This window comes from Symphalangus syndactylus, chromosome 14 (assembly GCF_028878055.3).
Source record: "Symphalangus syndactylus isolate Jambi chromosome 14, NHGRI_mSymSyn1-v2.1_pri, whole genome shotgun sequence".
In the NCBI taxonomy this organism is placed as follows: Eukaryota; Metazoa; Chordata; class Mammalia; order Primates; family Hylobatidae; genus Symphalangus; species Symphalangus syndactylus.
In genome coordinates this window covers 39447608-39465032 of record NC_072436.2, presented here as the reverse complement: position 1 = coordinate 39465032, position 17425 = coordinate 39447608, and the positions used below count along the sequence as shown (strand labels likewise).

The 17425-nt window shown below is 42.8% G+C and overlaps 1 protein-coding gene across 17 annotated transcripts in view; it reads right to left on the bottom strand.

Moving 5' to 3' along the window:
* Window positions 1-17425, bottom strand: part of BCL2L11 (BCL2 like 11) — a 47125-nt gene that overhangs the window by 7684 nt on the left and 22016 nt on the right. For 5 of the 17 annotated variants that reach the window (XM_055240925.2, XM_055240927.2, XM_055240931.2 and 2 more), the window contains one exon: window positions 10534-10637. The exons of 4 other annotated variants lie outside the window; for them this stretch is intronic. In XM_055240925.2, the coding sequence (XP_055096900.1) occupies window positions 10534-10637 (104 nt within the window). Of the gene's footprint in view, window positions 1-205; window positions 419-6776; window positions 6902-10533; window positions 10638-10696; window positions 10974-11076; window positions 12583-14764; window positions 14860-16121; window positions 16155-17425 lie in introns of those variants that run through there. 8 more of the 17 variants (XR_010115401.1, XR_010115399.1, XR_010115400.1 and 5 more) reach the window with 7 other exon arrangements.

Genomic DNA, 17425 nt, shown 5'->3' with positions numbered 1-17425 from the left:
GGGTGAAGGAGATTATTTTTAAAGACCAAATTTGCTAGTAAGTTACAACTGAAGTGACCATATACTACAGTTCTCTCCTCTCTCACCCTTTCTCTACACAGACACACATACACACAATCACAAGTGCACAAAGAGGAGGGCCCCACCCAGTTGGGTACTGTGATCTCCATAGCCTAAATCAAGAGCTATATGAGGACTGGGTTACCTGGAGGTAACTGCCTTTTGCGGCCATCCCATCTGTCCAGAAGATGACTCCTTCAACATTCACAACCCTGTGCGTCCCTCCAGGAACCAGTTCCTGACAGCCCCTGCCCCTCTCAGGGTAAGGGGCTCCAGTGGCCCTGTTGCTGACCGGCATCGGGTGGGGGTCTGACTTCAAGGCACGTGTCTGTGTACCCACTAGGTCTGATGGTAATAGCTGTGTCGCCAGCACAAAATAGTAAACAAGATAATAAAGTAAGGACAATACAGAGGCAAATAAAATGAGAGGGAAAAAAACCACTGGCCAGAGAGGAAGTGGGGGAGCCAGGGCAGGAAGGCACCAGGGTGAATCCCCACATCGAGCCCCAAAGGAAGAGGAGAATTTCTTAGAAGGACAAGAGGAGAATGGGCAGTGCAGGTGGAGAGAGAAGCTGGGCAGAGGCAGCAAGGCCAACAGGCAGAAGGGGCCAGCAGTTCAGTAAAGATAATCTAAGTAGTGGATAAGTATTTATCATAAACCAGAAGGAAAAATATGCCAAGTTGCAGGACTGCTCCCCCATAGACTGTGCCCTCTAAGTGTAAAGGCATAGGATTCTGTCTCTACAAGTTTCCTCAGCATAGACTTAGGCAGTCTTTCTCTGAAGATATGAACAATGCCCTTTGAGATGGTGTCGAGCATTCAACAGGGAATTCCTAAATAGTTCTTCACATGTCCCCATGACACCAGATGGCACAAGCCCATCTGGGTGGCAACTGGGGAGGAGCTGAGCCAGAGGAATGCCCTAGCGTGGGGTTCCTGCTGCCTTGCCAGGGGCTGGCACTGCCACTGCAGCCAGGAATGTTAAGTGCAGGGCAAGAGAATCTTCAATTTACACTTGGGATGACCAATTAAGTTAATGGAATTTAATGACATTCTAATGCCAAAATAACCACAGAACAACACTCTCTTGCTCAGTCCAGGGAAGCAGATGCTTGGAAAACAATAGAGGCCCTGGCCCCAGGGAACTGGTCAGGTTGAACACCAGACACCTATAGAATGCAGCTTTGGATTCAGCTTCACTCTCCAACAGTGAGAGGAGTCGCACCTTTGAAAAGCTGCCTAGGGCACTCCAGGCCTTTAGACTTTGTGTGCCCAAGCTTGGGGATGGAAGAACTGCCATGGCCACCACTAAATGAAATAACCTAGCCCATGCTTTTCAGTCACTACAACGACCCTGAGTGCCAGGGTAGCATTCCTTATGCTGTTTTGCAGCCAGTGACTACAGAGGTCAAGCAAATGACTCAAAGGGCAGCTCAAGACAGTGACAGGACAGGACGGGTACTCTTGGCCCACATGAAGATGGAATGCCAGAAGCAGGGAAGAAGTTAAACGAGAGATCTCAGGCCAGCATCTTCCCTCCTCGCAAGCCCTGTGCCTGTGCCTGTGCCTGTGCTGGGAAGGGCCCGTTGCTCCTCAGACCTGAAGGGGGCCTTGTTTCAGGCTGAGCTGAGGCCACAGAGGTTCTGGAGTGAGAACTGAGAATCACTAAGTGATTCCTACAGTGCAGCTCAGAATACAGCCCACTCATCCATGCTCCAAAGGCAGGGCTGACACTCACTGGGCCAAAGGACTCAGTAAGTACAACACAGACCTAGACATAGCATGGCTCAAGGGGGACTTAAATTAAAAAAGCACAAATGTATATAACACAATTTAAAAAAAAGGTTGAGATCAGACATGACATCAAGGAGTTATCCTGGGAACCAGGGGTGAGATGTGCTGTAAGAGAGCCACAGTTTAGTTAAGAGTTCCCTGGCAGTCAAAGCAACAAGGGAAAAACAACAATTTCATTGTCATATCAAAGCAAGCTCAATTCCTAATTCTAAGAGGCATTCAAAAACAAGGTATACCTATAGAACTCTGAGATGCACAGGAATTTAACTTACTCAAAAACTTGTTTCTTACAGAATTTCAACACTAAAGGTGTCCTGAAACTTATTTTATATATATATTTGTTTATTATATACTATAAATTATTATATATTATACATTATATATAATAGGAGGCTGAATTTTGGACTGTGAGACCAGGAAGGACAGAGGGAACCTCTGCTCCAGGCTCAGGCAACTGAGGAAGCAGTCTCTCTCTGGTTGGTGTCTGATCCCCACAGGCTGCAGAAGAGAGGGCCTGAGAATACCCAGGGGCTGTCACGGCATCTTTAGTCACTCAGGTGGCAGGCTGGGACACGGAACTAGGAATCGCCCCCCTGATTCTGTTAGAACTACCACTCCACTACCCGTTCATAACCCAGCAGTCTAAACAGCATTTTAACTGGCAACTGAGTGACACAGAGGTCAGAGAGAAAAAGGCCCAGCACATAGTTGAGCATGAAGTGGAGCTCTTCAGGAAGATCTGGTCTCTCTCCACTTTCAGACCAACAACCACAGTCAAATGGCAGCTAAGCTGGTATTTCAGTGCTAGTTCCATATGCATGCTGTTTTCAGGTGTCAGAGGAGATTGCTACAATACTGCCCAACACCAAATCCACTTTCTATTCATCACCAAGGCAACAGGGATATTTGCATAGCTTGTGCCTGCTGCGCTTTGATGTCACCACAGCTGGGGAAAGGACACTGGGAAGTTCCCTCCCAGATGCATGGTACCTTCACCCCAAACCAGGAGAGCACTCTCCCCTAGCGTTACAAAGCTATGGGTGCGGCAGCTGATCTGCTATGGTGACAATGTGGTCTTCAGAAGTCAGATAAAAACTACATTTGCATAAACCAAACTTTTATCCTATTTTTGACACACTATTTCAAAGAAATTATGATAGTTAAGGCTTCTTGTGAGACAAATCTCTTCTCCAGTGAATGTCCAGGTGAGGCTGTGCACTGAGGCTCTTCAGGCAGCACAGCACAGCCCTCCACTTGGTAGGTCTCTAGCCTGTCAGACTCCAGACCTGGTGCTGGCTAAAGTGGGGAACAACTCCCGCCTGCCACTTCTGAAATCGTCAAGTGTTCTACGGCCAACCACAGAGAAGACACAGATTGTTCTGACATCTGTGTGAGGCACCAGTAGTTGGAATATTAGATTCAAAGAAGAAACACACTGTTCCAAAATGTTCCAGCCTCAGAAAAAAGCTAAGTGAGACATAACATAGTTTAACCACAACTAAAACCTCTCCACTTCGTTTCAGGTGGAAGTCTCGTGAAGGATGATACAAGAAGCTTATTATTTTTGAACGTCTGCAGTAGGGCCAAGCCTTAGTTTGTGTGCATCTTCATTTCCTCCTCAAGAGATTTAAAAAAAACCCCAGTTAGACGTGCCAAAGTCCCCTTCCAGGCACCTGCATCTCCTTCCTCATGCTTATGTGTTAATGGCCTTGATCCAGAGCTGCAAGGCAGCCCTGCAGGTGTAGGCACCTGCCAAACAGATGAGCACTCACACGTGGTGCAAACAAGCACAAGTCCTTTAGCCCGATGCCCACCCAGCCATTTAAACACACACCAGTGCCTCAGCCTCATCTCATATTTGCCTACACCCAGACACAGCATGTGCAGTAGGGTCAAACACACAACTTGTTTAAAAAGCAGTTCCAGAGTATTTAAAAGATAGACAGGTGAACAGAGTTCCTGGCATCTCCCTTTCTAAACGCTGAAGACCCATTGAAAAATGTTTCAATTACAGTTCAAAGTGAGAGGAAACAGAATTATGATAACAGGTGATAATAGCAATTTTCTAGCTCCATCTCTAAATGTTCTTACTTAATCTTCACTACATGCCTAAGGGATAGACCAGAAAATGGGCCTCCTAAAGGTTAAGGGTAGAGCCAGGGTTCTAGGTCTGACCCCAAAGTCCCCACCCTTCTCTGTGAGTCATGTTTTCCTACAAGATCACACTTTGGCTTCAACGAGTAACAGAAAGCGCTTGTTTGGAAAACCAGCAATCCATAGTCCACACAATCCCAGCCACACGTTCTCCTGGAAGTCTGAGGGGAAGAACCAAGGAGATCATCACCTCTGGCCATTGTACTTGTGGGATGGAAACGGGGTGGTCTAAGACAGGCAAGGAAGGCTCCTAAACCCAAACACTGAGCTGCCTCCTGCAGCTCTAAGGAAAACTCTTGCTGAACCTGAAAACTGTGCCACTGATCAATGGCAGGTACCAATTTATCTAAGCTCCCATGACTCCTTTTGTTATGAAAACTGACATTCTATAAACTCATGTGAGTGAAGTGTGGGGTAACCTATCATTGCATGAGTTAGGTCTAATTTGAATTTAATACCTGATGTGCAGATTTCCACGATTCTTTTCACAGCCAGTAACAGAAGGCAACTTCTTTTACTAAACTCCAACATTCAATTAATGAAGATCTCCAAAGTATGCTGAGAATACACATGCTTGGGTTTGTGTTCAGTTTGTGCAATTACAAAGCAGGCTAAACTTTAGTCCTTGCCTTTGTATATTCTTCACAGAAGAATGACTACCATTTATAAAAACAAGAATGAGATAGCACTGGGGATTTCACTTCTCAAGAAGGAGAGCATGTAAGTATTTCAAATTCATACAGAGTACAGGAAAATGCTAATGTAATGACACGTTAAATTCTTTCCATCAAAATCAGTCTGCAAGTCACCTTCTCAACTCTACTTTGTCTGATTCAGGGCTAGATTTTGGTCTACATGCACTTCAATCAATTCATGTCTGCACATGCCCTGGACAGAGTAGGAAGTAGGCAGTGTAAACAAAAGATCACTGTTTCTTGTAATCAAACAATGAAAGGGTTTTCATCCACTGCAGCCCACCACCAGGACATGCCCAGGTCACAGTTAGCCAAGAGCAGTGTTCCTGCACATGGAGTGACTTGAGCTGGACAACCTGACTGTGAAGAACCTAGAAGCCACAGAAGGTAAACAACTCCAGCTTCAGTATTAGGGGTGATGGAGGGGAAAGAGGGAGGCATGTTGGTTGCAGAATGGGTCCAGTTATTCCAAGAGCAAGCATTTTTACATTCTAAGGGCTTCTGATTGCAGCCCCGGCCCATGGTCAAGACTCCCACCCAAATAGACACTATCCTTCCAGTGCCTCTGTTCCACATCTACAGAAGATTGCAATCTACACTTGCTGGCACTGCATCCAGCAGATGAATCGGCACATGCACTCACATAGTTTGGGTGATGAAAGAAACCGGCAACGGCTACTGAAGAACAGTCTGGCTGTCTTGGGCTGACACACTCACTTACGAGGAAGAGAAGGTGCAGGCTGCAGAAATACAAACACTGCACTACTCAGGTAAAGGCAAGCTGCTCACTTTCTCACAAATTCCAAAATAAAGATTTAGCTTCTCAGAGAACTTCTCTTCCCTCCATGCCCATTAACATCTCTGTGCTACCTAGCCTTTACCAATAGCCTCCCTACTCTCCACTAAGGAGTCTCACAAGCTTGGAGTCTTTTAAGAGTGCCCTGCACAGCAGACCTGCATAGGAAGAGCTGTGAGGGTCAGTGGCCCTCTGGCCATAGTTCATTCTGCAACAAGTTACTTTTAAGAGCTCCACGACCTTCACAGCCCCTGGGCTTTGTCCCACAACTGGTTCTCCCTGTGCCTGCACTACTGGTGCCTCCCGCCAAATCTTTAAGAATCTGAGCATCAAAATAAATATTGAGAGTAACGCACTGCAGCCCACTGAATAAAACAGGAATCCATGAATCCAAGTTGTTATACCAAATAACTATGTAAGAGAGAAAGGAAAGCTCTTCGTCCTTTATAAGCTCTGTCCTATTACAAATGGAAAAGTACTAACTTCAAGCGGAAGACACCATCTTGGATCAAAGTGAACCTCAGCAGTAACAGGACAAATGGACATATTGTGCCTCCTGCTGTGCCACACTGAGGACACATCACCTCTGAAGTGCTCCTGTCAGAAATGCAAAACCTGAGTCTCATCATGCAGAAATATCAGATAAATCAAATTCAGGGAGTCTGTAAATTACAACTGCCCCGATCCTTCAAAAATGTCACTGTCATAAAAGACAAAGATAGAGGAACGGTTCCAAATTAACGGAGCCAGAGGTAAGACACCTGAATTCAATGCATGATCCTGCATTGGCTCTTGGGCCAGAAAATACATTTTTTCTTTTTTTCTCTGAGAAGGGCATTGTTGGGGGACAAGTGGTAAAATCTGAATAAGGTCCATAGATCAGATAATAGTTCTGTAACACTATTTGTGAATTTTGATAATTACACTATGGTTACATAAGGGATTACTCCTATTTTGGGGAAATATACACTGAAGTATTTTTAGTGTAGGAAAAGCAGTATCATGTCTGTAGTTTTTTCTGACATAAATTGTACATGTGTGCAAAGAGGGAAAACATGAAAACAAGTGGGGCAGACATAAAAGGGTGGTTCTTTGTGTTATTCTTGCAACATTTTTGTAAGTCTGAAATTATTTCAAAATGAAGTTACCAAAATCCACTGGAGTAGTAAAACTCCGACTGAATAGAGGGGCCAGGCCGTTCAGCCTGGCAGGGTCACCTGGGAATGACACTGCATCAGGAGAGAAGAGGGGACATGCACTGGGACTTTGCGCTCACCTGTGCCTCTCTCACCTCCTCCTTCAAGGATTCAGCCTCCACAGCTCCGTCTCAAATGCTTCCCCACTGCCCTTAAGTGGACTGAATACATGACAACTACACGACAACTTCCTCTATTTCTCTAACTGGAAAAACGGGAAAATATCCTGTCAGGCTTCGCAAGGCTCATGGCAATAAAAGACTAACACTTTAGACAAGGCATTGTAATAGCATTAAGCAAATAAAGACAGTCAACATTTAAAAGGTTAATATCCATCCTAAAGCAGTGCAGTGAGATACACTCGCTTGCCAAGAGAGGATAATTCCCTTGTGCAGACAGCAGGTAATTTGAATTCATTATTTCCCAAAACGGCCTCCCATTACCTTCCCAGATTTCTGCCCCCAATATTAAACAATGGACCATTAAGTGTGATTCCAGACAATGGACTGTTTTTAATCTAACAAGTATCAAGACGGGTGTCTGTGGCTTTGAAGATCACGGTGTCACTATCCAGAGTATTATCCAGTGTTTTGAACTATTTTTTTTTTTTTTTTAGACGGAGTTTCGCTCTTGTTGAGGCTGGAGTGCAATGGCGCAATCTCAGTTCACTGCAACCTGCGCCTCCCGGGTTCAAGCAATTCTCCTGCCTCAGCCTCCCGAGTAGCTGGGATTACAGGGCCCACCACCACACCCAGCTAATTTTTTGTACTTTTAGTAGAGACGGGGCTTCACCATCTTGGCCAGGTTGGTCTTGAACTCCTGACCTCAGGTGATCCACCCACCTCGGCCTCCCAAAGTGCTGGGATTACAGGTGTGAGCCACCGTGCCCGGCCTTGTGTTTTGAGCTATTTATAAAATCTGAATATATTTACCTTTGTTTTAGAAGAATTGGGTTATAATCTAGAATCTATGCCTACTCCTTCCCCCCAGTATCCCAGCCTACTAACAAAGCTGAAGTCCTTTAATTATTTGTGACTGTATTTTTGCACTGAATTATTTTTAAGATATGCAAAAGAAGATGCACAATGACAAAACCTTGTAAATACTGCAATCAGACAAATTTATTTTACCAAAAGCATGGGAACAATAGGTTGCATCTTATTGGAAACACAGACACGACCATCTTAAACATATGCTTAAACATTAAACTGTGAAATGACATTGGGAGAAGAGGAGGGGAGGCAGGCTATGAACCTGTTAGGTGCTGCTAACACATCCTCAACAGAGAAGCAAGGTAACAAAGACAACCCAGCAGCCTAGGTTTCATTTGCATGTGACTCAAACTATTCCCCACCTTGACAGCCTTTGCAAGAGGATGGCTGGGGACTGGGATGCACTCCAGTCCCCACGCCAGCCTTAGCCCATGTCTTGTCACTGACCACTCATGGCAGCCGTGGAGGTGCATCCACCAGGTCCATCTGGGCAGGCCCACAGGAAAGCCTTGTGGAGCCATGCATTCATACTGCATGCTTTAAAGAGAAACTTGTATAATATCCTTTAACACATCCAGCTCTGTGGTCAAAATCTCTAACAGAATCCATGAGAATGTGAGAGCTTATCTCAGTACCTAGAGCTCTTGGCAGCAGGGGGACACTGTGGGCACCAGGCAAGGCCTACTGCTGTCTGTCTCTCTCAGGCAGCCCCATCTAAGGCAGATCCTGCCCCGAGGGTGTCTACAAAGCCCCTTCCAGACGGGAAGGAGACAGGCCTAGGGGATGGTCAGTTCATCACCTAGGTTCAGAGATGTCTCCATACCCATCAGAAATGATCTGTCCTGTTGGATTCTAGACACAATCCCAGAATCGGGACTCGAGTGTATTCACCTACCCTCTTAAAGGGACTCATGTCCTCCCCACTTTCATCCTGAATACACTGTGGTCCCACTTCTCACCAGTTCTTTCTAGTCAATCGATACAGCCACATCCAGTCACACACAGGAACACCAAAATCCCTTTAGGTAAACCAACACAGAAGAACTGGAGGGAATGGTTACTTCAGTGACAAGTTATAAAACCAACCAAAGTTCCAAAAAAAATTACCATTTCAGATCTAGGCTGGAAAGGAACATATGTTCTGTGAACTGGTTTATGTCAGGTGGAGGATGCCAGGAGTTTTGCCAGCTTAAGACAGTATTTTAAGAAATTCTTAAGTCTATCAATGTCACACTTCCCATTTTACAACAGAATCACTACTACAGCACGCTCCTCAAACACCCCCACAGAAAGGTAGGAAGATTCGATGTGTGTTTTAAAACATCCTTGACTCTTACAGAAATTCCATACCGAAGAACTGAAAGTGTCCTTTGTAATGGGAAAATGTCTATTTGTCTAAAAGAAGCCTAAAACACATTGTATAAAGGCAGAAAAATAGTAATTCAAAGGTAAAATCCATTTACTTAGCAACAATTAACTAAGCATGACCTCCCCTAGAAAACAGATTAAAAAAAAACTTTACGAGGTACTTATATGAAACAACAATGTTCAGAAAAAAAAGAGCTAGAAGAGAAGGGGTAAGAATAAATGATATTAACAACTATAACATTTTCCACAAAATAAGAATTAGTGTCTTCTTTTTGGATGAATCAACTGAATACCTTTACATGAGGTGTTTAAAACTTTGTGAACAAGTAAATACACTATTTCACACATTTGCTAGTGTACCCTTTAGCAGAAGCAGTCACAGGTGTTCCCAATGGTACTAACTCCTGGAGTCAAAGTCTACACATTTAAAAATGTCTCCCATGTGGCCAGGCACAGAGGCTCACGCCTGTAATCCCAGCACTTTGGGAGGCCGAGGCAGGCAGATCATGGAGTCAGGAAATCGACACCATCCTGGCCAACATGGTGAAACCCTGTCTCAACTAAAAATACAAAACTAGCTGGGTATGGTTGTGGGTGCCTGTAATCCCAGCTACTCAAGAGGCTGAGGCAGGAGAATCACTTGAACCTGGGAAGCGGAGGTTGCAGTGAGCTGAGATTGCGCCACTGCACTTCAGCCTGGTGACAGAGCAAGACTCCGTCTCAAAAAGAAACAAACAAAAGTCTCCCATGTGAAAAAGGTGTCCAAATGGTCACCTATATTGCCCCCCAGGTAAAACAAACAAAAAACACTGCTTCTACTAACTACAGAAGATGACACAGGCTAAAATTTTTTAAAAATCAAGAACATAGCTCAAAATAAGTGGCAATTATCTATAATATAAAGTTTTTATAGCCCAAATTACAGGCTATTGATTAGTGGCCTCCTAATACATTTCAATAATTAAATGTCCAAAGACAGCAATGGGCTCTGCAAGGGCAATGGCTACCTGCTTACTCGGGTCACCCTGCAAATTGCAGGAGAGTCTTTTACATGAGTGCTGGCATCGCTCCCATGCGCTAAGTGACAAAAGATGTTGTTTAAAAATTACCTTTAACTTTGACCTAAAATGCACAAGGGGAGTGCAGAAACACACTACATGGATTGAAACCTATGTTAATAATATTTCTAGACTATCTCAAAGTCTATAAATAATCCCTTTCTTAGCATTGTTTTAAAGTCTGTGCTCATAAAACTCCTTTGCTGCCTCCTACTGTATTATTTTATTTAAGTGCCATTACTTAGTCATAAAACAAATGAAAAATGGGAAAGGAGAAACAATGAAAGGTCACAAGTAGGCAACAGTATTCATTTCCAGAATTAGCATGTAGTTACAACAAGTCACTTTGTCTTGTTTAAAACATATGGTGTGGAAGGGGAGGGTGTGAGCAGAAAAGGGGGTAAGGAAAACATCATTACCCTCCTTGCATAGTAAGCGTTAAACTCGTCTCCGATACGCCGCAACTCTTGGGCAATCCATATCTCCGGGCGCATATCTGCAGGTTCAGCCTGCCTCATGGAAGCTGCATCAGAACAAAACAAAACAAAAATCAAATTGTGGTCCATGGATCACTGGGAAAGTTCCAAAGATAAGTCTCTAGAGGCAAGCCCATCTCACACACTTTCACATTTCTGGGAGCTCCCTGACTTCAAGAACTACAGCCATGTATTAAAGATTAGAGTGGCAGAGTCTTCTACATAACTCTGGTTAAAGAATAAGAGATATAGAATAAAATTTCCTTTTTCAAAACTGGAGATTCAGAATTGCAAGAACTGAAAACATTCCGACCCATTCATACACACTTCCATTTCAAGAAGTTACTCACAAGAAAATGGAAAATACTGCCAAAGAAATATGCCTGAAACATAATTATAACATAACAATTTAGTTTTCAGTAAAATAATCATTCTGATCTTATTACAAGGTAAATATTCCAATATAACTTTCAAATGTCGTCTAAAAGCATGAGGTGAAATGGCTGTCCCATTCAAAGCAAAATAAGCAAAACCCTGAGAAACCTGAATGAGTTGGTTTCTATGAAAGTAGGTACAATGATACAGACAGCCGTCTTCAGAAGGGCTACCCCACGGCCAAATGAAAGCATAATTGCATGTTTTGTCTCAATATTAATGCAGCCAATCAAGATGAGCTCAAGTCTGTAAACACCACATGGAGAGAAAACATGTTTTTGGGTCTAAGAGCAAATGCATTTTTGAAAGAAGAAGAAAGAGGGAGGACTGCCCTTTCATTAAGCTGTCACTAACATTCACACCCAGTACATTCATCTGTTTACTAATGAAACCATTAAAAGCCACGTGACAGCCAAAAATGAAGGAGAACAAAAATGTGAGTTGTCAAAAGATCCCATTATGCATTAGGAAGATTATATTCTCCATGTGCCACCAGGAGAGCATTACACTCAGAGGCGAACAGTTCAGTGTACAGGAAATGAGATAAAATTCTTGGATTTCCACCACCATTCACGTGTGACTTATGTTAACTTACTGTAAAAAGGGGCACACCGAACTCACAAACACACGTATTACGTTTTCACCGGAACAAAATAGGTAAAAACCTACGATAATAGGATTTTGCAATAAGAAGGAACATAACTTGCTGTTTTTTTAGTTTTGTAAAAGGCCGGTAAAACTGATAGTGATTCACAGCTCTATAAAAACACTTAAAAGTGAACACACTTTGAAGAGTTTTTGCCAATTCCTCTAAAATCTCTTGCCTCATCTTCTACCCAAGTGAATTTTACAACAATCCCAGAGAGACTGAGGGCCTAAGAGAGGCAGAATACCACACCACCCCTGTGGGGGTGGTGGAGGGGTAAAGGGGACACACACTGACCCGCTCCAGTTATCTGCACTTTGTGAATAAGCCAGAGGGAGGAACTGCTGTAGGAAGCCCTGGTGGAGAAGCACAAAGGCTGATGAAGAGGAAACTTTTAGGATGTCAGGCATGGCCTCTGAATACATCTAATCATACAAAATTTACTTTGATTGTACCTGTGTCACACAAATATTTCTAACAAATCTGTAAAAAGTCTTAAAATTAATTTTTGAACTAAACTGGGAGAAAACAAAACTTCTGGGTAGATGTGTTACCAAGTGATGCTGATGTCATAGTTGCTTTTCCTGGGTTTATTGCCCTTTAAAGAGCTACTCTTTTTAAGTGTTCTTTCCCTGATTTAGAAGCTTTTAACAAGTTAGCTCGCCCTTAGGGGAAGAAGAAAAGTGTGTTTTCTTTGGGCACCCACTGCACAAGGGTCTCATGCAGTCCTCCTAAAGGAGATGCGCCTACCCACAGGCACAAGTGAACATCCAGCCAGCAAGACACCATCACCCACCTCTCCTGAGCTTCAAGCTCCACCTGTTTCTCACTACACATGACTGAGAGGGAAAACTGCCTTCAGCCCCGGAGTCAGAAGTGAAGAAAACACCAATCAAAAGGATATCTGTGAACTACAGATTGAAGTTTTATAAAGTTGGCAGACTGGTAAAAATTGTAGGCCAAGTTACCCAATACTTAATATATCAATGATATTCACAAATCCACTCAACAAACACAAACACTCACATGCCTGACATTGTTCTAGGAGGTGCTCTGGGTATAGCAACAAAGGAGGCCATGCCCTGCTCCCACGGGGCTTACCTTCTTGTAGATTAACCACTTGATTTCAACTAACTGCTAAATTTCTCTGGGACAAGGAGACATATTTTATACTTTTTATAAGACAAAACAAAAATAATTCCCCCAGTCAATTTCCCCTAACTCGTAAATAAAGTCCACTGGATTCTCTTTAACACTTTGACTTGTGTCTGTGGTTTAGAAGCTTCCACATGGCTCATGTTTGGGCTGGCAATTGCAAACACCACCAAATACCATCAAAGGGGCAATCTCTGTCAGAAGCCAATCTATCAAAACTAGCACTTAGTGAATGCATTCCACCTAGCCAGCAGGTAGGAGCTTTTAACAAGTTAGCCAATTTCAACTTACTTATCTTAAGAGATAAATGCCCTGCTGGCTTTGGCAGAAGCAAATAAGCGAATGGCCTGTTTCTTGTACAAAAAGAAAAGTTCAGTAGTTAACATTAATTAGCCTAAATAAATTCATGGATATAAACACATCCCTAAGCTCTGGCAGGGAGAAATGGAGGGTGAGGGTGAGGGTGTGTGTGTGTGTGTGTGACAGAGAGATGCAGGAGGCTGTACTCTTTCAAGTCCCTAAGCAACTCTGGTGCAGATGGTTTCCCAACCAGACCCTGGTGGGCAAAAGGTAAGAAACCATGGCAATGCCCTGGAGCCCTGAGATGTATCTTTAGCATTTCAGAGTTAGGAGAGTTATATTAACCAAAGATAATGGTTTAGAGACTAGGCTTATACTGGAATTGCATACACTGGAATTGGCAATAACTACAGATTACTAAGAGCTATCAACTGTACTTAGGTGTAGTTTTAAAAAGTTATTACGGAAATAGATACTATAAATTACATTTTGCAAAAAAGACTGATCTGTAGGGGCTACTCTAGCACCTATCACTATTTTTTTAAAAACCAGTTTTTTTGAGAAGCAAATATAGTTATTTCTTGAATTTATAAACCTAAAAGTAATGGCAAACACTCATCCTGCAATAAGACCTAGCTAGTATGCACACAGTAGTACATGGCTATGAAGACTATATGACAAAAACTCTCTATTTTGACTACTTTAACCCTATTCCTATATTTTAAAAGGGTAGTTTTAATCTGTTAGTACAGTGCAACATAAAGTTCAATTATTTCTTAAGTGACAAAATACCTTCTATGGGGATAGAGAAAGCCTCTCTTTAACTTCATCACTAATTTAATGTTAGTGAGTCTTACACCACATGACATCGACCAGAACAAATGAATGGGGTCTGTAAGCCCCACAGTGGCACCGATCAGCACGAGAATTAAGTTTTTTTAATTTCCTTTAGCATCAGTTTGCTTTGCCACCACGATGGCAAAGGGATCCACCTGTATGGTCTTCCAAAAGCGTGCTTGGAGCCCGTGGGGTTTGGAATACAAAAATCTCCAAACACACGCTGCTCCACCCTCACTCCTGTAATCTTACCTGGATACTCAACCCAATTCCTCCCATCCTAACATACTCGAGCTATCAAAAGATAACTTAGGTTGACAATTTCTAGTTTATAAGAAAAGTAAGTACCAAGCACAAATATTTTATTTTGCTATCTCCAATGTGTCTGACCGCCGTAAATGTTGATACCTGGTCTATAAAACGGCTTTATTTGAAATGAAAGCTCTTACTCTGTAGGGAGATCAAATTTTTAACTCGGCAATTTTATGTGAACATAAAAAATTCTTCAAAGGGGAAATTCTGATGAGGTGCATTTTTACCCACAGAAAATGTAGTTTCAGCATTTATGAAAGCACTTCACTCCATAAACCTGGCACTAAATTTTTTTTTTAAAGCACAATAAAATATAAACTGCTCTTGAGGTAAAGCGACTCCAAAGCTGCAATCTGCAGCAAAAGCTCCAATCCTGCAAGGAGCAGACTCAGGCAGAGGTGACTTCCAGGTAGATCCATGTTTTCTCTTTACTTGTTAAAAAAAAAAAAAAAAGCCACTAATCAAAACTTTTATAATGCAATGTGTCAGATACAAGCAATTTTTGCCAAAAGTGTGTCCGCTGAATCTTCAAACTTCTTAGAAATCATTTTTTGAAGTCCGGAACTTACTGGTAACATTATTTCCTATGGGAAAATACCATGAAGTATTCTTAATCCATTTTTGGAGGAGTGGGGAGGGCATTTTCCAACACCAAGGAACTTTAGTTCTACTCCAAGATGCATGTTTCTTAACAAACTATTCTGGCTCAGCAACAGACTATTTTTAAACTCAAAGTAATTTAAAATATTAAAAGTTCAACAACTGAAAAATTAGTACCATGGTTAAGTGGTTAATAGTGAAATCAGGCTGGGGCTTTCACAAAGGACTTTCTGTAGCGCCAGCAGCCACAGCAGGAAATTTTTTTTTTTTTTTTAAAGAGAGATTGTCAATCCATAATGAGCTCCGTATCAGTCAGGCTAAACCTTCTGATTTCTCTTTAATGTCCAAGAGCTTCTAACCCAAGAGCCTCTACCCCAGTGCTCCAAGGAAATGAAGTCACATCATGACATTCTCTCTCCAAAACCCAGTCGTTCTCTGTGACGATGCCATAAAGCAACATCTAATGACTCAGGTGTGTGTACTGGGTGGCAGGGGCATGTCACACACAAGCATTCTCAACTGCAGCCTCAGTCTGGGAACGAGGTTGGCGCCACCCTCATTTCCGAGGGGCAGCTGCTGTTTTAGTTCCCATCATTACTGGAGTTTCAAGTGTAGTACCAGAAACCAAATTAAAATTCACAGGAACGCTTCACTCTGTACTGTTTTCAGATGTTCAGGTATCTACAAACACTCGAGTAGAATCAAGATTAGATTTTCAAGTAATCAGCGTGAATTAAGCTTTGAATCGATATTCAACTCAGAACTGAGAGAGGATTTTACATACATAATAGAACATACTTAGCCAAAAAGTGCACATTCTGTCTGGCACTTGCAGGAAACAGCCAGGCACAGCCGGGGACTGCGGGGCTGTAAGGAGAAAGAGGGCCTGTCCTTCAGACATTGCAGGGCTGTCTACCTTTAGTCTCCAGAGAGATTCTGCTTTAACCACCAAAAGCAATAAAGGATCCTGTAAAGGGCCATTTCTTTGTGGACTCTGAAACCAGCTTTAAACCAATTCCAAGAGATACTCCGAAAATGTTTAGAAGAGACACTGCCTCTGTCTGCAGGTGGGCTCTCTGAAGCTGACACTCATTTAGAGAAAGACAAATTCCAGGATGTTTATTCAACTCTGTAAGTCTCCTTCTTTAAATATCTTCAGAAATATCTTTCTAAATTCAGTTATCCAAAGCTCACAAGAGGAGGGAAGCAACAGACCAGCCCACTAATGCTTCCTTATAAAACTCACCTGGGTGATAGAGCTGTTTCTAGTCCCAGTTAGCTATAAGGCAAAAGAGAGCAACTGCCATCAGTGTTTGCGGTAAATGCTATCAGAATCACGTTTGAAATCCTCAACTCTGATAGTTCTCAGAAATAAAATAAGCAAGTAACCAACGACACACACACACCTCCCTCCAGGTCTATTTCTCACTTGTATCATTTTATTTTTTGGCAATCCCAATCAATTCCGCTGAGCCACTGGATGAAAATAAAAGCTATGAGAAATAAAGTGACAGCATTAGTACTCAAAGATTCCTCAATCTGTCTCCCTGGAACACATTTGTATCAAAAGCCTCGGCAGTCACATGAATTCAAGATAGTGCTTCAAAAACAGCTGCTAGGATAAAATACTATCAATAATAAAGTTTATGAGATGAGGCCAGTGTTTTCATACTTACTCTTTCAACGTGCACCGCCCGTTGCCTTTATGGGGCCATGGTCAAAAGAAACAGCTTTCATCAATTTCCAGCCTGACCATTTGGAAACCGCCAGTAAACCATGTCTGTGAAGTTGGACAGAAGTCTGGAAACTAGTGTTCATGAGATTTTTTTCCCTCTTTCACTATTATCTGCCCCTTATAATAAAAATACAAGTCTAAAGACATTAAGATTAATGTGTTATGCCTTTTTACTCATTTCTCATTCAACATCAGAAGAACTAATTATCCATGTCACCAGAGCTGTCCCCGACACACATATTAACATATTTACTAGCAGCTGGGGACAAGCCAGGAGCAAACCCAGACTGAGCTGTGATCCCTATACTCAAGGACATCCCCAGCTGAGTCATGACAGAAGCCCAGCATCTTGCACCATGTGGGAGACCTGGGTAGGAGCCCTCTAAGACTCCCAGCCTGTGTGCCCACTTCCTGGGACAGATGCACATTTCCTAAGGCACTGCTCTCCTAGCTGAAGAACACCAAGTGCTACAAAGTTATTCCTCGTAGGGAACTGAAATGTTCCCTTCTAAGCCCCACGTCAATCTTGATTCTGTCCCTGGGACTATAAAGGAAATCTATGATCCCTCTCAATCGTCACCCCACTTTTTGTCAGTGAACCTGTGTCAAATCTGGTCCTAAACCAGTTCTTTCCATGTGCCTTTTATGACATCCCCTGGGAAGCCCCTTGACCATCTGGCCCGCCTTGGTGTGCTCCTGAAATCGCTGCTCTGAATAGTATGTTGACAGTGTTCTGCCCCTGGTGTTCTGCCAGTGTTCTGCTGGGGAAGGACACAGGACACTGAATACTGCTACTGCTCCTTAGTTTTTCTACA